A 15,342-nucleotide genomic window follows, 5' to 3' on the forward strand; every position below is an offset into this window, starting at 1 on the left:
GTCAATAGCCAACTTCCTTGGGAACCTGACACCCATCATCCTTAGCCTGTCAATGTGTGCCTTCATCTCCAAGAGATGTGCACACATTGGCTTTCCATCCTTGTGTTTACTATCCAATAGGACTTGAGTGAGTTTGAACTTTTCAAGTCTTCGAGCTTGTGGGTCGGGGAGAATAATTGGAGGAGGTGGAGGAAGTGAAGCATGATGTTGTGGGACATCATCTTCAAGAGGAAAGCTTGTTCCAAGAGATTTGGGAAGATCATACTTGTCTGAACCAGACATCTACAGTAGGAGAGATTCAAGTTAGTTGATTTAAAATCCTTAATATAACACCCAGTATGAAATATTAAAGCTAGGACCCAACACAATATTTTATAACTTGGAAGAGGGATGTCGTAATCCAAGCTATAGAATATTTGAAGGTAGGTGAATGACGATTCACCAATTTCCACCATGAAAACGAAATAAAATTTGGTTTTAATTGGTTTGAAACTCCTAGATCTTTTGAGATTCACTGAACTTTTCAATGGCATGTTTCAATCTCGATTGTGCCCTTCAGATTTTGTGACTGGGATGTCGAGGATCACAAAACAAGGTGTGCATAACCATGCAAATTCACTTGGTACCCTTAATATTATCACCTAATCAATGTGTCGGTTAACCATACGCGCTCCACCGATCTATGATAAACATTAAGTCACCCTTTGCCATCCTTACTAGTCCAAGTTAGTGTGCCGGTTAACCACACACGCTCCACCAACGACTTGGTAAGGTACACAATGTAAATTTCATGAGTTAACACCAAATTCACATTTTCCTAAAGTAGCTATCGACGGGTACTACAACTTCAATTTAGACTTTGTTGGCTAATTCTCAATTTATTTTTATAGTTATATTTTTAAAAGCTTAGATTGTTAAAACCCGTATAAAAATCATAACTGTCTCATATGATATCCGTTCTTGATTGTGTTTATATCGACAGATAGGTGTTGACGAGATCATCAACTCCCATTTAGATTGATTTTCCTAACAATACACCGATCTTAATTTCGGTTTTTGTGTTGCATACTACTACGCTGAAATTTTTAAAAATCATAACTTCATCATATAAATTCATATTTTGACATTCTCTATATGCAAGCTCTTGCTTATACGATTACTATGACATTTTTAGAGACTATTTATCCTAAATAGTCCTCTATAAAAACGTTTATTTACATAACTGGTCATTTATACTGTAAAACGAAAATGAGGTGTTACATTAAGAAAACATGAGTTAAGTATGAAAATTTTATATTTTAAGTACCCATGGTTAGGTTTATGTAACCCAAGCTATAGTTATCCAATTTTTTTATTTATAGTCTAATATATAGCCAAGATAGAAAAAATGAGGCAAAAAGAAGCATCATATCATTTATAGCCCATACTAAAGAGTTTTAAGGGACATAATTATGTTAGAGAGTATATAATGGTTGACCATTCATTTCCGATTTAGTATTGATTTTTACCTAAAACCATTTGTATCAGACCCGCAAGTACTGAGAACCAAAAAATATATGAAAATGGGAACCGAATACCGACCTAGTTAAGTTCATATGGTCTGGTTCGGTACTAGTACCAGTTCTCAATAGTAATATTCTTAATTGTCTCAATATGAGAAATCAACCATATTATTGTCCTTATCACAGGAGCTGGTGGCATACCTGATTCTCATATTTATATACATATACTATGGTTTACTCATGTATATTTCATATTACTCGCCTTCATTCACTCTCCCCTTGTTTTCCTAATCAACAAATTCTTGTTTTCACACATGTCAGAGGTTATATATGTCACACCGTTACTCTACTCTTGAGAGGTATAATCGTCGAGATGTACCTCATATCACATTTTAATAGTGTTTTTGGCGTATGTTGTCATTGTTGTTATTGTGCTACCATGATACTATGATATATTTCTGTAAATGATGATATATGCTTCTACATGGATTTCAGACTCAAGTCCATGACATATGAATCTGGATGAGAAATCAGCATCACCTGTAAAGAAGATCTATGAGCCATATCTTAAAGTAGATACGAGGATACACTCCAATGATATCAATTAGGCTATAAGTTTCTCATATATATAGAAAAGTTGGGAGTGTGTGGATGCACCACATTTTGTGGGAAAGAGGTAATTTCTGATTATCATATGCGCATAAGAGATACGTTTAGGTGACATTTTTTCACATCAACTTTGTCAATAAAATGGTAATAGATTAAATAAAAGTAATTGTGTGCGTTTGTTTTATATATAACTACAAACTGTTGAAGAGGGACCCAATGTCAAAATGTATTAAAAATTTACTATAAGACCATATCTTATACTTATATTTCATTTTCATGTTTTTGTGTAAATCACTACTATGTTCCATCTTTCACAATTTCAAAGTATGTTATATCGATACTACTATGTTCCATCTTTCACAACTTTCAAAGTATGTTATATCCATACTACTACTATGATTCAACTTTCACAACATTCAAAATATGTTATATCATTATTCCACCATCCAAAAAAATTTAAAATTTTAATCCAAATACTAATTATTAATTTTAAAACATTTACTTATTAAATACAAATAAATATTTATAAATTATTAATGTTAATTAATTATTTCATTAATGTAACTTACAACTTTAAACGTTACATAATAATAAAATAAAAAATTAAATGAATTACAACTGAAATAATATAAACATAATATAAACCAAAGAAAGCAATTTTGAATATCTTATTAAAAATTTTAAATATCTAGTTTTCGTCGCCATAGATAGTTGACTTATGTAAATATGTTTCATCAAATCCAAACGAAGGTTGTGATATGCTTTCCGGTTGCATAATTCTAGACATATGTTTTTTTGTTGGACGTCAATTTCTTCTTAATCAAAAGACGGTTGAATGTCGGTTTCATCATAGGTACAAATCACATGATCTTATTTTCGTAATATCAGGATCAGTCCTGGAGAATTATATATCCTTAAAGGCCCAAGACGAGCCATAAAAAATGAGTTTTTATCGTTATTATAAGTTTTTATTTTTAAATAAAAATATATAATAAAAAAATTAAGCTTTGTGCAGCTACCCACTCCCCCCCTCTCTCAATGCTCCCCATGCGTAATATGATGCACACATACATATATTGATTTTTATTTTTTTGACCATCGATTCTCATGTTGAATTTTGCATTATCTGACAACATTGTTCGAAGACACCAAATGCTCATTATACATCTCTCCAAATTGACCAATCATTAACTATCTGTATCCATACTTATACGCTCATTCAAAACTGTTGCCTGAACATGTTCTTACTAAATATGACATTCTCGACAAAGTAGTTGCAGAATAGAAGATTGTATGCAACTTCACAATCTATGTTTAAAGTAGATCCATGACCGTCTGACCGATCTAAACATATTTTGAGCCTGGTATGAGAGAAAATAAAGGGGTCACTTATAGACATAATTATAACCATACAATTCATAAAAGCCTACTAACTTGATGGAAAAAAAATACTCCTTGTAGCTTTTAAGATACAAAATCAATAATAATAGTATCAAGATTAAAAAAAAAAACATTGATTCAATGGATTTGTAATGTGTTTTCCATCCGATTGGTCGGTAGTTTGAATCCATGGAAGCAATTTTTTTTTGTTCTAAAGAAAATTGTATTAAGATCAATCTTCTCTAGCATATCTTTGTTATACATAAAATAATAATATCATTCAATATTTATTATGACATCCATACCCTTAAGTAATTTTTTAATAACTTTAACTTTGAAACAGTATTTTATGGATGCTATAGTGACAAAAATGGTTAATCAAATTCTATATGCGATAAGATTCTAACCTATAAGACTTAGGAATTAAGAAGGCATAATCAAATCATCCGTTCTATCGTTGCTTGATTGCTTCATATTTCGTCAGTTACAATTCCTCAATTTATTTTCCCTATTTTTGTTGCATCTACATGCCTTCTTTATGAATAAAGATAATCATATTAATGATATTGCTTTTTTGTGTTTTCGCTAATGTATCAACTTCGGACTTTTGAATTTGGACCATTCTTGTTTCCTATATTTTATCTTACATTTTTTTTCTTAAAAATGGACAATGATTATATATTAATATTCATAGCCCAAAATAATTGTAGTTCCCTTCGAACAATGGGTCATAGACGGTCTTCCCTATCAACGATCATCGGGGCTGAGCCTCAACAATTTTTTTAGTTTTGGACGCAAACTTTTAGCTTCATTCAGTAAAAATTGGGTTGCGGTTGTTATGATTATTGTCAAAATAATTGTTTCGGCCTTACCTTATGAGGATAGAGATAGAATCCATAAATTCAATTCTTACATTTTTATAAACAAATTTATACAAATCTACTTTGAAGTAGTTGTCTAAAAAATCGGTTGCTAATTTACATGAGTTGGTTGTGGTTTTAGAGGCTAGGATAGGATTTAGGAGGTGAGTAGTGGTAATAGGTCTCTGATGCATTCATTCCATTAGATGCGGCATTTGTCAAGCAGCAATATACGAAGGAGTCACGTGAGACAATTGTGTATCCAGACCTGTTTGACTTCCTTCCTTCTTTCCAGAATCTAACAGATCACGTCCATCCACGTTACTCTGTTTCGTAGGCTACCCACATGCACCCTATCATTCCCTTCTTTTTTTTCAAATTCTTGCCTTCGTATTCATACGTTTTCCACATGGAATCACAACTCACAAAATCTAAATTTTATTATTGGAATAAACATTTGATATAATAACCCGTATGATATTAATATAAATAATGAGAAGTTGAATGGAAAACTTTGTAACGATGTTAATAAAAGATAAGAAATTTGGATACGTTATTCTTTTTATTATTATTTTTTATATTTTTGTTTTATTATTTGGATATGTTATACTTTGTATATTATAGTTTACCAACATTGTTGTACATTATACTGGTAAGTTGATTTAAGGTTGTTAGAACATCTTTAATGATAGATTGTTACAAATATATTATTATTTGCATAAAAAATTTAAAAGCTTTCTACCCTTGACAACATAAGCTTTTTTAAATGTCATTTTAACCGCTTAAAATTTTCTAATAAGTCTTGTTTATTTCACACATGTTAGCATATATATTTAATAAAAAGAAAGTAAACATCTTTGTGAGGAGACTACGTTCGAATCACCTCCCAATTAACTACTAATGAACTTGTTAGTAAAAGGATTAAAGTTCCTTCTACTTTATGTCCGATTTGGTCAGATTTTTCTTAAGACTCGAAGTATTTGTTTTTGAAGTGTGAGGTTGTGGTGCGTACTTGGAAGTTGGAATGCTATAGCCTGTGGGGTTGATTTTTCATTACTTGTTTTAGAGATCAAGCAGGGAAGGTCCAAACGTATGTAAGGCCCGGGGCGAAAAGAAAAAAAAGGTCCCTCGAAGACAAATAAAATAAAGATTAAAAAAAATATCATTTATTCTTCGGTATAGACATGTTCAATTAGCAATAACAAGCAAGTCAAATTGTTTATCTTCTGAGCTAATTTGAGTTTAAACCAACTTTACACTCTAAAAATCATTTAGGTAATAAATTTTTTTAATAATATACTACATATCCCATAAATTTTGGGCCCCTTGGAGACGTGGGCCCTAGACGCTCGTCCGGATTGCCCACCATCTGGACCGATCCTGAGATCAAGGAGGTTTCCATGTGAGCTAATTCCTTGCGGGTTACTCACCCAAGGAAAAATCATTTTTATCCGATTATTGCCTACTAAAATCTCTAACTACTTAATTTAAGAAAAAAAAAACTAAAGATATATCACCTAAACTAAACTTAATGGTATAAAATATATACTACAGATTGAACATAATAATAATTTTAATTATCTAGTTGTTATGTTCATGTAATATATAACATTTATAAACCATATTATTCATAAATCCATTATTCATAAATCCATTATTCATTATTTACACAATTACATATCTTTAAAGAGCTCACTAGTATTTTCTTGATACATTTTTATATCCAATCTTTAAAATTGCAAGCAATAAATTGTACTTTTGTAAATTATATGAATATGATTTCATCTGAAATGGAAAAAACTTGACAACCATGCATCTATTTTTCTTTTTTACATTCTACCGAGGATATGTACTTACGCGTCCTAAACTTTTGTTAATAATCATGAACTTTAAAAGTAGTCACAAGCAAAGTCACCAAACATGAAAGATCGTGCATGGAAAATCAACACGTGTTCATATCATTTGCATTTAATACGTTTGGTTTCCTCGCACCGGATGTGGTAGAGCTTATTAAAAGAGTACAACGAATCATGCATGGTAATGTTATATCTCCTAGATCTTCGGATGTAGTCTTTAAAAGAATTAGTTTTAGCATTCAAAAAGACTTAGCGACACAGTTTGTTGTCCGTTTGTCATCTCAGTCACTGTATGATGACAATTGAACTTTTAGTTTAATGAATGTTGATTATCCTTTAAAAAAATGATTAAATTTATAAACATAATTACAACTAAAAGTAAAATAACAGAAATCAAATGCTCTAACTGGTAAGATGAAAAATGCTAATTAAAAGAGTATATGTCAATTAAATTTTCAAAGATAATTCTTCAAATAAATAAAATACAAGTTTAAAGATATATCATGCGACCGACATGTCATAATGTGAACGCTAACAAAGTAACAATCATATGTCATTCTTTACACTTATGTGATACATTTGCATTATTTAAATTTTAGTCCCTCCGATTTCACTACAATAACACATCAGCCCTTCAATGTTATTTACAATTACAAGCTTTAAGCCTTTTATATCTTCACTTTCTATACAATTTTGTAATGTTTAGATATAAATATCCTTTTAATTTTATTTTAATGCCAAATAAAGTTTATCTAACAACGGAATGTCAAATGGCGTGTTGGGCCGATAAAGACATTACTTTTTTTTACTTCTATTACATGTATATAAATATAATTGAATGGCCTGATAATTTAATTTAAAAATTGTTAATTTTATAAAATAAAATAAAAATTGTCTATAAATTGTTGAGCAATTTCTTGGTTCCTTCCCATCACCCAAACCCTAATCATGGAATCCAAATGCCTCATGCTATTAGTTCTGATCACAACACTTTTATTAGCTCCAATTTCATCTGCCACTGTTGCTCCAAAAAACACATATTCTACATTCGTCAAAACCTCATGCAGCTCCGCCACTTACCCCGCCGTCTGCATGAAAACCCTCCTCCCCTATGCCTCCGCCGTCAAGACTAACCCATTTAAACTGGTTAACGTCGCCCTCTCCACTACCCTCAAATCCGCCAACGCCACCCTTTCCACCGTCTCCCAGTTATCCAAAAACAAACAGATCACCAAATGGGAGGCCGCAGTCCTTAAAGATTGCATTGGTGACATTAAAGACAGCATGAGTGAAATCAAAGACACCCTCAAGGCGATCTCTGGTCTTCCTAAATCTGCCGATAAGCGTTTTGTGATCTCTAATGCTCAGACGTGGGCCAGCGCCGCCATCACCGATGAGAATTCATGCCTTGATGGGTTTTCCGACAGGAAGGTCAGTCCGGCCATTAAGAAGAAGATAAAAAACAGCATTGTAAGTCTTACAAGGGTTAGCAGCAATGCTTTGTATCTTATCAACCACCTTACGGTTTGAAATCTTTAATTCAAAAACATCCTACTGAGTTTTGCTTCTTGTTTTTGCATCAATAAGATTAATATCTAGTTTTTGATAGCTAGATTTGATGTTTGTAAATTACGTAATATAATCTCTACGATCTACGTAACTTCATTGCTTTGTGTTCTGATTACTCTTTATTATTTATGTGAATTAATTGATTAGTTAAAAGTAGATTTGCGTTCATGAATTTGACGTTTTATTGGATCTCGTAATATAATTTGACGTTTTATTGGTTGCTAATTTACATGAGTTGGTTGTGGTTTTAGAGGCTAGGATAGGATTTAGGAGGTGAGTAGTGGTAATAGGTCTCTGATGCATTCATTCCATTAGATGCGGCATTTGTCAAGCAGCAATATACGAGGGAGTCACGTGAGATAATTGTGTATCCAGACCTGTTTGACTTCCTTCTTTCCAGAATCTAACAGATCACGTCCATCCACGTTACTCTGTTTCGTAGGCTATCCACATGCACCCTATCATTCCCTTCTTTTTTTTCAAATTCTTGCCTTCGTATTCATACGCTTTCCACATGGAATCACAACTCACAAAATCTAAATTTTAGTATTGGAATAAACATTTGATATAATAACCCGTATGATATTAATATAAATAATGAGAAGTTGAATGGAAAACTTTGTAACCATGTTAATAAAAGATAAGAAATTTGGATACGTTATATTTTTTATATTATTTTTTATATTTTTGTTTTATTATTTGGATATGTTATACTTTGTATATTATAGTTTACCAACATTGTTGTACATTATACTGGTAAGTTGATTTAAGGTTGTTAGAACATCTTTAATGATAGATTGTTACAAATATATTATTATTTGCATAAAAATTTTAAAAGCTTTCTACCCTTGACAACATAAGCTTTTTTAAATGTCATTTTAACCGCTTAAAATTTTCTAATAAGTATTGTTTATTTCACACATGTTAGCATCTATATTTAATAAAAAGAAAGTTAACATCTTTGTGAGGAGACTACGTTGGAATCACCTCTCAATTAACTATTAATGAACTTGTTAGTAAAAGGATTAAAGTTCCTTCTACCTTATGTCCGATTTGGTCAGATTTTTCTTAAGACTCGAAGCATTTGTTTTTGAAGTGTGAGGTTGTGGTGCGTACTTGGAAGTTGGAATGCTATAGCCTGAGGGGTTGATTTTTCATTACTTGTTTTAGAGATCAAGGAGGTTTCCATGTGAGCTAATTCCTTGCGGGTTACTCACCCAAGGAAAAATCATTTTTATCCGATTATTGCCTACTAAAATCTCTAACTACTTAATTTAAGAAAAAAAAAACTGAAGATATATCACCTAAGCTAAACTTAATGGTATAAAATATATACTACGGATTGAACATAATAATAATCTTAATTATCTAGTTGTTATGTTCATGTAATATATAACATTTATAAACCATATTATTCATAAATCCATTAATCATTATTTACACAATTACACATCTTTAAAAACACTACAATAAATTAGAGTATCAGCGGCGACGACACTATTAGAAAATAGCCCTTTAATGACGCGCAAACAATGACACGCGGTGATTTACGATACGCAAAAGTCTGTGCCCTAAAAATAATGTCATCTCTTCTAAAATTTGAAGGATAGAGGACACGCTTTTGTGTGTTCCCTAAAATTAACGTCCAACAAAAAAAAATTAAAAACACGGAGTTCACTTATTTAAAAATGGGTGTCGTCTAGAAATGTCGCTTTATATTTTTTTAATGAAAGGCGCATTCTTTTCTTTTGCTGCTGGGGGGGAATGAAAATCCAAAAAGTTTGAAAGGCCGCCATCATTATCCTCTACCTTATTTCCATTTTTCTTTTCTATCTCTCTTTCTGTATATCTCTCTCACTCTAATACCCAAAAAAACCCTAATATCATCACCATTCCTCTTTTCTCCCACAACAAAATCACAATATCACCAAATATCTGATCCCGTCTTTTGAACAGATCAAACCCGCAGGGGTTCTCGATTTCTCTATGTTGATGTGTGGTGACATGAACAAAAAAAGGAGTGTAGCGCCTCTGCCTTTCAATTTCATTTGCTGGTTGCTTCAAATCAAATCTTTCTTTCTCTCTCACAAGGGTTTCTTTGTGCGTTCCCTTCACCTCTGTTGATGTCGTTTTCCAAGGCCAGTCTGGATAATCAGCATCATCGGATACAAAAGGCGTTCGAGAGAAAGGGAGGACATCGATAAAGGCTTACTTACTTCTACCTACTGGAACCGCCATATCTCCCACTCGATGTTGAAATTGTCAGAAAAGCCCTAATTTAGTATTATACTCTTAAGTCTCAATAGGAATTCAAATCTTCATTCTCATTCGTTTCTGATTCTCATTTGTTCTAAGTATCTTTCCGTATTGATGAAAGATTATAGAAGCCCAAAAGCGGATACTAGAATTTCTGAAAACATGGGCCCAAACATGAATGTTTCGCTCAAAGGCCGAAGCACTGCACTCCTATATGGAATTGGAAAGCATGACTGTTTTCTGTTAAAAACTACCTCGTAATTGCAATCCGGAAACCCTCCAACATTATTTGCTCGAACAAGATTTCGTTCTTCTCTTCAGGTACCCCTATGCTCTTGCTCGATTTTTGTTCTACCTTTTCTGGTTCTTTTAGGGTTTAGATGCTCATGCTCTTCTCATAAAGCATCGCTTGCGGGTTTGTATTTTGTAATCATTACTTAATGCTTCTACAGTTTTCAATGTTCATGTGGTAGTCCTATGGGCAGTAGCCATCATCGGGTTTGTATTTGGGTGGCATTGAGGGATACAACATTAGTTGTTAAGGAAAGGGCAGTTAAGTTAATAAACCCTAGTTGCTACTTTCTTGAATAAACTTTTTTCATGAAAAAGAAATAAAGGTGAATTCATGATGTCAAGATACAGAGAGGTTGCAGAAATTGTTCTTAGATATCTAGAACATAGGAATCCCCTTGTTCGTCTCAGTATAACTTCTTTATTTTAGTTTAGAGATTAGACATATAGAAAAGAAAAGAAGAATGCATGTTGTGTTTTATTTTAATTTTAATATAAAAAAACTGGGTAGGTGTTGACATATGCTCAGCAATCTCGAGAGATATCAAATTATGAGCAAGGAGCCGGTGGCTCTTTTTTGTATGACAGACCAGTTGTTTCCAATCCAGGGGTAATGGAAACCCATGCTCTTAACAAGTATTTATGTTGCACCAGACACTTCACTTTCAAGGAAAAAAGCTTGAGAGCTTCGAACCAATGAAAAAAATGCAGCTAAAAGTTGTTTAGGTGATGAAATTAGAACATCCATGTTTCTTTTACTGGAGACCAAGTATCCAAAAGTGATTCCCATCAAGTCACTAAATCAAGATAAGTGCCCTTTAGAGATCAGAGGCAGGAAAATGCGATGATATCAGTGGAGTAAATTCTGTAACTCAACTTCCTTTACTTTACTTCACTTATTATATATTTATATTTTTACTTCACAGTTTGTTCAGGTAAAAAGTTGTTAATTTACCGAATTGCCCTTTTTGTTATATTTTTTTTTTAATTTTCTGAAATGTTGGCAGGTGTTTAATAATAGTCCAGATGAAACTGCTTATATTCGTTTTTGGTCCTTATTGCAAGGTTCAAAATCGATATGAAACCTTGAAATAAGGACCAGAATTGGAAGGAAAAAAAAGTTTCAATATTGGACCAAAAGATAAACAAGTGAGAATAAAAAAGTTCAGGGACCATTTTTGTAATTTTCTCCAAGATGAATGTTTTAAATTCTTACGCTTTACAATAAAAATGGAATGTTGTTGCAGGCTGACAAGTCTCTAAGGCAAAAGATAGCTTCCATAACAGCCAAAGATAAAATCAACAAACTAAACCCAAAAAACCCACTTCAAGACATTCATGAAAACGGTAATTTTGAAGTTATCTTTTGTGGATTTTGCTCTATTAGACATGCTACATTATATGTAATAGTTTTTTTGGTGTGTGTGTGGGGGGGGGGTGTCTTTTGTAGTTAGTCAAAAGGTTTTATTTTTTATGGTAAAAAAACAACTGGTTGTAGGGATAAAGAGTGGCAGAGTAGCATAAACATGGGGCATTTTTGTTCTCGATAGCCGAGGAATGCTTTGGCAGTCAAATCTCTGGTCAGAGGAATAGCTCTGAACTTGGTCATGGCCTGCTGAGTCGTTGGCTTTCTAGTACTTTTTACACAAATCAAATATATAAATTTTATTTACCGAATTACCCTTTTCAGGAATCATTTGATGCAACAAGGTGGATAGATATAAACCTAATTCGTCTATGTTCCAAATTTGGGGACTATAGAAAAGATGAACCTTCTTCATTTTCTGTAAACCCTAGTTTCTCATTGTTCCCTCAATTCATGTTCAATCTTCAAAGATCACAGTTTGTTCAAGTAAAAAGTTGTTAATTTACCGAATTACTCATTTCACTTTTCCTTTTTATAATTTTAAAAAAAACATCAGACTAATATTTTTTTATATTTTGTAGGCATTTGCTCGGTTGTTACATGCTCCACATGATGATGCAGATTGGTGGTGTGCGATCAACATGGCCTTCCTTGGTTTATGAATGTAATTTACTCTATAATTAATTAATATTTTTTGAACGAGATTAAATGGCTACTAACCGTTTGAACGAGTCTATATGGCCATTTTACCCTTGCATTCCAAATAACAAATTTTACAATATTCATTAATTATAGAGTAAATTACATTCTTGGTTTTTGAATGTAGCTGATTTTTTCAATTTTGGTCACAAAAATATGTGAAAAACAAGCAAGATTCTTATTGGCTAAGTTGAATCCATCAACAACATATAACAATGAAGTGGCTACAGATGGAATGGATGTCATCTTCCCTGATGTTGTCAACACTAGTAGACCTTTGCATACTGTTGAAATAAGGTTTTAGAGAAACTGGTACATATAGCTTTAACTTCATGTTTTTGCAGATGACAGTAAGAGATGCTTTGAACTCTGCTCTTGATGAGGAAATGGTTGTTGCTTCCGGTGTCTTTATCATGGGTGAAGAGGTAACTAGCTAGTACTGTGTTTATCATTATATATCTAGAGAGTCACAATCGCGTAATGGTGACTGGAATGCAAAAAAGGTCAAGAATCAAAATCCCAAGGATAGGAAGGGGATGTCTGACAAGAAGCCAAATTCAAGAGATGGTTCTGTTAGACAAAGATCAGTTAGTTCGAAGTCATGTCGGCGATCGACTTCAAGTTCTAAAGCAAGTAATAAGGCATCCATTAGATCAAACATGAAATGGGTTAAACCCAACTACAGATGGGTACCAAAGGTTCACACTCCCAAATCATCTAATGATTCTAACATTTCTTCATCTTCTATGTCTGATAAATAGGATATGTCATAGGAGAGAGCACCTTGCATATATGATACAGGTCAACCCAGTTTCAAAATGGATTAGGTTCCAAAAGCTAACTAATCCTACACTTTGTGTCGGAGCAGCTATGGAGGAATATCATCAGACTTCGGTTTGTTGATAGTGGTTGTTCCAGGCACATGATAGGGGACATCTCTTACCTGTACAACATTCATAACTTAAATTGAGAGTTTGTATCCTTTGCGGGAAAGGAGGAAGAAAGATATCACCAATGGGGAACGTGTTTAACGGCGTGTTGAATTTTGAGTTTGCTTACTTCTGTTCCAGAATTGAAACACAGCTAAGGCTGAATACGTTACTGCATCTTCTTGATGTTATCAAGTCATCTAAAGGCGTCCTCAATTGTTGAATTACGGTTTGAATTCTTTTGATACTATTGAGTTTTATTCAAATGATTCGTTTCAAAGACAAATTTTTATTTTTGTTTGTTTAAATTTGCACATTTATTCTATTTCTTCCCCATGCACAAATCAAGGAGGAGAAATCAAAAATTAAAAATTCCAAAAAATATTTTTCTTTCGTAAGTATTTTTGGAAAGTGATATGAGATTTAGTGATAAAAGGGAAGTTAAATTATCTGACAACTTTGATCCCAAAAGTTCTTGTTTTGTACATTTTGTATTTTATTTCTGATTTTCTTAAATTTGTTCATATTTTCTTATATGCACAAATTTAGGGGGAGAATTAAAAAAACCAATAAAAATCAGAAAATTCAAAATTCAAAAAAAATATTTTTATTTATCATAAAATTTAAAAATACAAAAATATGTTTATTTCTGTGTTATTTCTTTTTCAGAAAAATCAAAAAAATCCAAAAATATTTTATTTTGAGTATATTTTTATAGTTATTTTTATTTCATAGTAATTTCTATTGTGTGCTAAGTTTATTTTTATTTTGTTTTTATCTCAAAATTTCATTAGTCTTGAAAAGTTAATTTAGAAGAAGATGAGACTCAAGGAGATTGTATCGAAATATTCTGAGCAATGAGAAGAAACTTGAAAAAGGAAAGGAATTGACGGAGGATTCAAATGCGAATGATAGACTCTTCCATATTGAGACGTATACCAGTCTTAATAGGAGTCTTCACATAAAATATTAATGATTAAAAGTCATTTTCACCATGACTATTGTGAAACACCCAACCATTCTTCACCTATATCTAAATTTTCTCCATTAAATCATTTCCACGTGCCGGTACCCCTTGAGGTTCGAGTATAAAACAACTCAACTGACGGTTACCAAAAATTATGTGTTTATGATCTTGGAATTCATTGTCACCATGATTCTAAGTGAAACACAAAATCCGAATCCATTCATTTCTGAATTGAAGGTGAACATTTTAGTGTTCTAGATATTTTCACCCATTAAATTGATAGATAATGGCTCATACCTGGTGTGACACTGTACAAAATGTCAGTTAGGCGGTTTCTTTGTAAGAACTTTCATATTTAAGGAATTGGAAGTCTAAAACTGTACAAATTGTGAAAATTGGTCTTGTCAGATTTCTTTACCTAAGAACTGTCACGACACCAGGGCGATTCACCCAATAGGGGAACAGATATCGTTGAACGTCTCGTCAAGGGCCAAGTTAACTTGTTAACTTTAAAAACTGTATTGAGATCTTTGATCAAGGATATACAGGGGCTAACATCAAAATAGCCATGAGTAGTTCTCCAATACTCAATAAATCGTAGTGCAGTCCTCCGTGTTCACACTGATACTGCGAGTAGTCTCTTTTTGAGCCAAGGCTGGGTCCTTGAACAACTGTGGTGAGAAGGGTTTTTATAACTCTATGATCCACGGGGACTTTTTAGTCATTTGTTACTTTTCAAGACGCATCGGTGATTGTCAAAGAACGTTTATTCGAAGGAACAAGAAGTGAAGATCATTCTTTCAACACTCATTCTTTCAACCCCATAAGCAAGGTGAAGTTGTATTTGAAGATTATGTGACAAATTGCATTGAAACCTCCTCAATCAATTTGTTGCTATCTATAAACCTGTTGAAGTGATCCAGAAGAATCGTTCTCTCTGTTTTTTTTCTCTGAAGTATTTCAAAGTTGAAAGTGTTGATTTTCAAAGAAACTTTACAAGAAGCCTCTACACCCAATGTGCATTCAAAGTCATATCTTTAAAAGAAGTCTAACTGTTA

General features: G+C 32.7%; 1 protein-coding gene and 1 long non-coding RNA gene across 4 annotated transcripts; both read left to right on the forward strand.

The window, feature by feature from the left end:
* The first annotated feature begins 7,142 nt into the window (after positions 1-7,142).
* LOC111910844 (pectinesterase inhibitor 4) lies at positions 7,143-7,932 on the forward strand. Its single transcript, XM_023906656.3, has one exon. The coding sequence runs from the start codon at positions 7,156-7,158 to the stop codon at positions 7,735-7,737; it is 582 nt and encodes a 193-aa protein (XP_023762424.1). The 5' UTR covers positions 7,143-7,155; the 3' UTR covers positions 7,738-7,932.
* Positions 7,933-10,496: 2,564 nt separating this feature from the next.
* On the forward strand, positions 10,497-13,849 carry LOC111910843 (uncharacterized). 3 transcript variants are annotated; one of them, XR_008230061.1, is made up of 7 exons: positions 10,497-11,472; positions 11,571-11,670; positions 11,822-11,903; positions 12,014-12,175; positions 12,271-12,353; positions 12,516-12,813; positions 12,892-13,849. It is a non-coding gene; the product is annotated as an uncharacterized LOC111910843 (long non-coding RNA). The 3 variants fall into 3 exon arrangements; XR_002856651.3 differs by having other exon boundaries at positions 12,733-12,813; XR_008230060.1 differs by having other exon boundaries at positions 12,516-13,849.
* The last annotated feature ends 1,493 nt before the right edge of the window (positions 13,850-15,342 follow it).

This window comes from Lactuca sativa, chromosome 2 (assembly GCF_002870075.4).
Source record: "Lactuca sativa cultivar Salinas chromosome 2, Lsat_Salinas_v11, whole genome shotgun sequence".
NCBI lineage: Eukaryota > Viridiplantae > Streptophyta > Magnoliopsida > Asterales > Asteraceae > Lactuca > Lactuca sativa.